The 6,000-nt window shown below is 38.4% G+C and overlaps 1 protein-coding gene across 28 annotated transcripts in view; it reads left to right on the plus strand.

Moving 5' to 3' along the window:
- The window catches only part of CREM (cAMP responsive element modulator), a 66,871-nt gene extending 61,274 nt beyond the window's left edge, over positions 1-5,597 (plus strand). For 8 of the 28 annotated variants that reach the window (XM_036842897.1, XM_036842901.1, XM_036842910.1 and 5 more), the window contains 2 exons: positions 1,106-1,262; positions 4,334-4,478. In XM_036842897.1, the coding sequence (XP_036698792.1) occupies positions 1,106-1,262; positions 4,334-4,478 (302 nt within the window). The other 20 variants (XM_036842902.1, XM_036842913.1, XM_036842909.1 and 17 more) reach the window with 10 other exon arrangements.
- The last annotated feature ends 403 nt before the right edge of the window (positions 5,598-6,000 follow it).

A 6,000-nucleotide genomic window follows, 5' to 3' on the forward strand; every position in this document is an offset into this window, starting at 1 on the left:
ACAAATTTTGAAATTAAATTATTACACTTTGAGGACTTACTTTCAGTATTCAATCTGAATACTAAATAAATATTTAAATCTGTCATTTAACTGTGATTATACTATAATTAGAAAATGTGTTTTAAAAAATGAATACTTAGAAATGTATTATTAGCCCAAGAAACCTAAGAAAGACAAAAATGATCCTTCCCTAGAGAAATCAGTTTTAAGTAGAGCTTTCCTGTTTCTTATTTTGTCCTTGTTTTTAAGCTGAAAATACAGTAAGCTAGTATTTTCCTTCCAGTACCTCAGTCATCACCTGTTAATAAGACTTGCACTTAAAGACATTCAGGAGCTGTTTCAGGCATGCTGCAGGGATTAGGAAAATCTCTTAGCTGGGGTATTCAGAGGATGGAGATGTTCTTCTTAATTAAAATGTTTGAAGTGGTGTGCTAGGGCCAACTCCCACTCATTTGCTGGAGCCAATTATTAAGTTTTCAGGATTTTTATGAACTGGTTGCAAAAACAGCCATTATTAAAAACTAAAGACATAAATACATATATATTTAACAAATTACATTAAAAACAACATTAATAAATACTTAAAACTCATCATTTCTAATGTATCTATGCTCTTGAGGTTATTTACATCTATTTTGTCTGTATGGTGTGCTACTTACTGTTGTATGTCTTTCCAACTCTACATTTAGTGAAGTTATATTGGTAGCTTAAAATTGGCCATGGTGAAAGCATTTACATCATGGGAATGATAAACACTACGGACCAGGGCTTTTTTTTCCCCTCTAGAGAGCTGGTGGTTAAATATTTATCAGCACACCACTGATTTTAGGCTAAGTGAGCTATCAGTTGAAAAGCCTCTCTACTTTAGCCTTTGATAAAAACCTTTCAATTAAATGTATAGAGCATGCTGAGTATCATTGTTCCAAATGCTGAAGGGATCTTTGATACCTAAAATTTCTATAATGCTCAGAATAATCATATTAAACATTAGCAAGCTCACCTCTTAAAACATGTAAAAAGAAGTATGTTATCTCCAGGTCAATTTTACGTAAAATATCAAGTCATAAGTTGTTTATATAACATGTGATATTTTGTTTCATTGCAGCCACCACTGGTGACATGCCGACTTACCAGATCCGAGCTCCGACCACTGCTTTGCCACAGGGAGTAATGATGGCTGCCTCGCCAGGAAGCCTGCACAGTCCCCAGCAACTAGCAGAGGAAGCAACACGCAAACGAGAGCTGAGGCTAATGAAAAATAGGTAAGATGTTTCACTAGAAACCGCAACCACTTAGGGGACATATCATTTATTACTGTGGGGCTTTTAAAAAATTAACTTTTCCTCAGCTATTTCTCCCAAGTTACATGTTGTGTGGCATTTTATGTGGGCTTGTGCTCTGCATGTGCTGATAAGTAAGTCTTCTAGTCAGAGTTGCAGGCATGAAACTGTTTCATCAGCAGGCGGTACATCCTCATGTGTTTTAGGGTAATGTCTAAAAGATACATTCATTTTTTAAATGATAATGGAAGGACTTTATTACAAATAAAGATTCATTTTGTACTTGGTATTTACTTTGTGAAGTAGGTGATAAGTATAATTTTTAGCTTCTTTGTGAGCAAAATAAATATGAGTGTGAGTTCAGAATTTTCTAAGTCTTTTACATGTAGTTTTCTTTTATCTATTTTGTAACTTTGTTTTTTCTCTATTATACCCAAGTACAATCTATTCTGAAAAATTCTAGCTGGGGGCAAGTACAAAGCAAGAGGAAGAATTAAAATTACCCACAGCCCCACCGCATAGAGATGCCTCCTGTCGTACATACGCTTCCAGTGCCCTCTCTCATTTTCTCACGTGTTCTTGCACATTTCATTGGCTAGAAATAATCAAGAGAGTCCCTAGGGGCACGGGATTCTGAGAAGGGTCTATTTTAGCTTCCAAATTTCAGTTTCAGAGCAGGACAAGAGAAAAGCAGATGATAAATGGCTCTTCGGTTGCTCAGTGTCTGCTGAGCAAGTTTTCAGTGCTTGTTTCTACCGTTTTTTTAACTTGCACATAGCTTTCACATGAGAGTAGGTCTGGTTATTCTCCTTTACTTTACTGATGAGGAACTGAGGTTCCGAGAGGTCAGGTAACAAGCTGATTAAGATCACACAGCCCAAACTGGACAGAACCTGGAGCTGCAGTCAGGCCGTCTTTCCCCAGAGCCCACACTGCACTAACACCGGGTCACCTCAAAGAGACCCCGGTGTCAACTGCAGATTTAGCTTTATGCAGAGTATGTAGGATTTACTTATTAATGTCAAAGACCTCTTATACATTCTCTCAGCTAAATTCTTTGGCTGGCATTCATAATAGATACTTAATTGTATTTCTGCCAATCCAGCTACAGTTGTTATTTCTTTAACAACCTTGTCAGCTTTTCCTCTTTGCCATGTACTTCCTCTCCATGCTAAGGGTATATCCAGACAAATGCAAGGCCTGAAAATGGAGCTAACTATTAATAGAAGAAACAGGTGTTTTCCATAGCGGAGACTACATAGGAATGTACCACCTACTGGTGTGGCCATCCAAAGCTTTGTGCCTGGAACATTTTGACTCTGGTAACATGCATGCAGGCGCATGAGACACAAAGTATCCATACTCACAAGAAATAGCACAGCTTGGTAAATTAAACTTGAAACATTAGACATCCCACAACACCTCTATTTGACATTTAAAATTTCATTTAGTAGTAACTTGTTTTGTAAAATGACTATCTTCCTTCCAGATCTAGAATTTAATATAATGATTTAATCACAAAAACCTCGGTATTCAGAAATGTATTTTAGTTTCTTTGTGGAAGAGTTGAATTGTGTTCCCAAACTGGCAAATGTATAAGTGTGCTTGGATTTATTCTTGGCATTGCCGTGTGCATCATTTAGATTAAATTCATCTGTGCTTATCAGATTGTGTTCACTTTTACACTGTTAATTTTTCTGTTAACCAGTTGAGAAGTCTGAGAACCTTTCAAGTTCACAGGGTGACGACTTTGTTCCTGGCTGGGAAGTAGGGCTCGACCTTTTCCTGCAGTTCATTGGGATTTCAAGGGCTCTCTTCTGCTGACCCTTGCTTCCCACAGAGAAAACACAGATAACCAGTTGTTAGTGAGCATCAACTATCCTAAAAATAAAACAGAATTGGCCACATGTGTTGCCTGTGTCACTCCTAGTCCAGAATTGCAGCAGTGCTAACTGGCATTACAGTAACTGGCGATTAGACATTCAACACAACTTTTGCGTATATATATTTGAATTACCTGTTTCAATGTAGGCTTTTTGATATGATGGCTACCCCAAAGGCAGTTATTCTCAAAGGAACACTCCAAAATAAAGCTGTTATCAGAAGGTATATTCTCTAGATGAGTTAAATGATGTAGTAGCCACCCCCTCCCACCCTGAAAAAAAGGAGAAAGAAAGAAAATGTCGGCCGTGTCCATTGTTTTTTGGCGGTGTTATGTGTGAAAATGACTAACTCAGCTCCTCTGTTTGTGTGTGTTGCTTTGGCTGCTGGTCTGGCCTTTCTCCGGGCGTGTCTGCAGTGCTTTAAATCCTGGTTAGCAGGTGCATCTCTCGCGTCCTTTCCATGATTTCAGTTGTGGTGTTCTCACATTTCTGGGTTTAAGTTATCTGAATTACTGAGGGTTGTATTCTGTACCCTCTCTTCTCTCCTTCCTTAGTTTTCAGAAGCAGAGTCCCTTCCATTTTGGTTTATGAAAATGTGCATGATTTGTTTATTGTTATTCTTATCCATGTTGTTTTCTAGCCGACAAACTGTTGGCTTGCAGTCATGATTGATCTTGTTTTACTGAGATTTAGTCTTGAAGAATTAAAATCTCCAGTGCTGACACTGGTTTCTAAGGATTAATTTTTCTAATCATTTCTGATCAAATAAAGTTAACTCATTGTGATGGAATATGTGGCTTTTGGTGGACAAAAATAATTAAGAGAATTGAAAAGATCTGTAAATGTTTTTGTAGAAATTCCACTTGGGGATGTGGTCCTATCGTTTTGGTTACTGAAAATCTTGCTGGTCACTGTGACCGTGGGACGTGTGCCCTAAGAAAACACCATTTACAACGGATGCCAGGCGAATTGTTGTGCTCTGCCGTCGTTCCTGCTGTCTTAGGGTAACCTCCCAACGAGGCACGTGCTCGGTTACAACTGTTGTGCGGCTCCATGCAGACATCCCCCAGGACTGACCGGCAGTTGAGTCTGGGGGGCAGAAGCTCACTAGCCGCTCTGGATTGTGCTGAGAGGTTGTTCCTGTTGTCATTTGCCTTGTGTTGGTTCCAGGGAAGCTGCCCGGGAGTGTCGCAGGAAGAAGAAAGAATATGTCAAATGTCTTGAAAACCGTGTGGCTGTGCTTGAAAACCAGAACAAGACTCTCATTGAGGAACTCAAGGCCCTCAAAGATCTTTACTGCCGTAAAGTAGAGTGACTGTCTTTGACTTGGGCCTTGTTTGCCCAGAGGTCTAATCAAGGCAGGAGATGCAGCAGTCTTACTAATTGCCATGTGGACTTGTGGAAGGGACACTTGTGACCCTTCAGAACCCAGTTTGGCTTAGGGTTTGGAATCGCATTGGGAATGTTGTCCCAGGATTTGGAACGCCACGATCACATTTACCAAGCTTACTTCAGCCTCCCTGTCAGTAGCATGCATGTGAAAAAAAAATGTTTTGTTTTTGCCCTTTTGCTTCTACTCTCTTATAGGGAAGCTGCTAAAGAATGTCGACGTCGAAAGAAAGAATATGTCAAATGTCTGGAGAGTCGAGTTGCAGTGCTGGAAGTTCAGAACAAGAAGCTCATAGAGGAACTGGAAACCTTGAAAGACATTTGCTCTCCTAAAACAGATTAGTAGAAATATTTAACTATGAACTGATTGCAATATGTACAGTTGCTTTTGAAGGCAATACAATATAAAGCCGGCAAGAATTATGGCTTTTTTTTTCCCTTTATCATTCATCGTATTTTCTAATCTCTTAACATTCCCAAACTGCTTCACTGTACGTAGTTAACTCTCAGCTGTAACTTCAATTTTTTAAAAGAGGAAAACTGTAAAAAAAAAAAAAAAAAAAAAAAAAAAGGTATGTAACAAATTCTTAAAATGCAGCATTTGTAAGGCTTGTTCCAGTGCCACATATTTGCAGTTCCTGATCTCTGTGTCATGAACAGTGTCCTATGCAATAAAAATTTTTTGCAGGTCTTTAAAAATCATTTTAGGAAAGGATGATCAAAGATAATGCATCCAGCAGTACAATAAAAGTAAACCACAAAAAAATACCTCAGGAAAGAACTGAAAGAAAGAAAGAATTGAAAGAATCTAATGACATGCCTATGTGAAAATAATAGCCTATAAATGAATTTATGGCATTTGCAGATTTTTATATTGGTTGCTTTGTAAAGAAAATATTGTATTGCTGTCCTTGAATGCCATAGTTGAAGAGAGTTTTTAATAGAACCATGTTGGTTACAGTTTGTAGTGTTTGGTGCTCATTTAACTATCTGAACATATACTACAGTTTTTACTCTATTGTGTAACATAAAAGATCTTGCAGAAGTTTTTAGTGTCGGTTTGCTATTACATGATGAACATTAACGCAAATTTTAATATCTGTCCTGATTTAAAGGTTTAAGTTAGAATTGTATTTGCATACCTTCAAGGGGGTCCACTGCCGATTTCCACAGTGGGTCGTGATCTCTGCAGCGTTCTTTCTGCCATCTCATCAGAAGCTCGGCCCCAGGGCTTTTACACAGAAGAGCAGCTATGAGAGGTTCAGCTGGTATGATGGAGTAGGCCTTTCTGCAGATGGTCTGGAAATCTCCTGCTGGTGGCCCTCTATTTTGAGTTTTGGCTAACAACCATAGGAGTTTTAAAGTAAAAACTAAAACAACCCAAAATTTTATTTTCCACTTCAAAACAGCTACTTTTAGGTCAAATATTTTTGAGTCTGCACATTCAG

The sequence above is a fragment of the Balaenoptera musculus genome, chromosome 2 (genome assembly GCF_009873245.2).
Source record: "Balaenoptera musculus isolate JJ_BM4_2016_0621 chromosome 2, mBalMus1.pri.v3, whole genome shotgun sequence".
NCBI classification, from domain to species: Eukaryota; Metazoa; Chordata; class Mammalia; order Artiodactyla; family Balaenopteridae; genus Balaenoptera; species Balaenoptera musculus.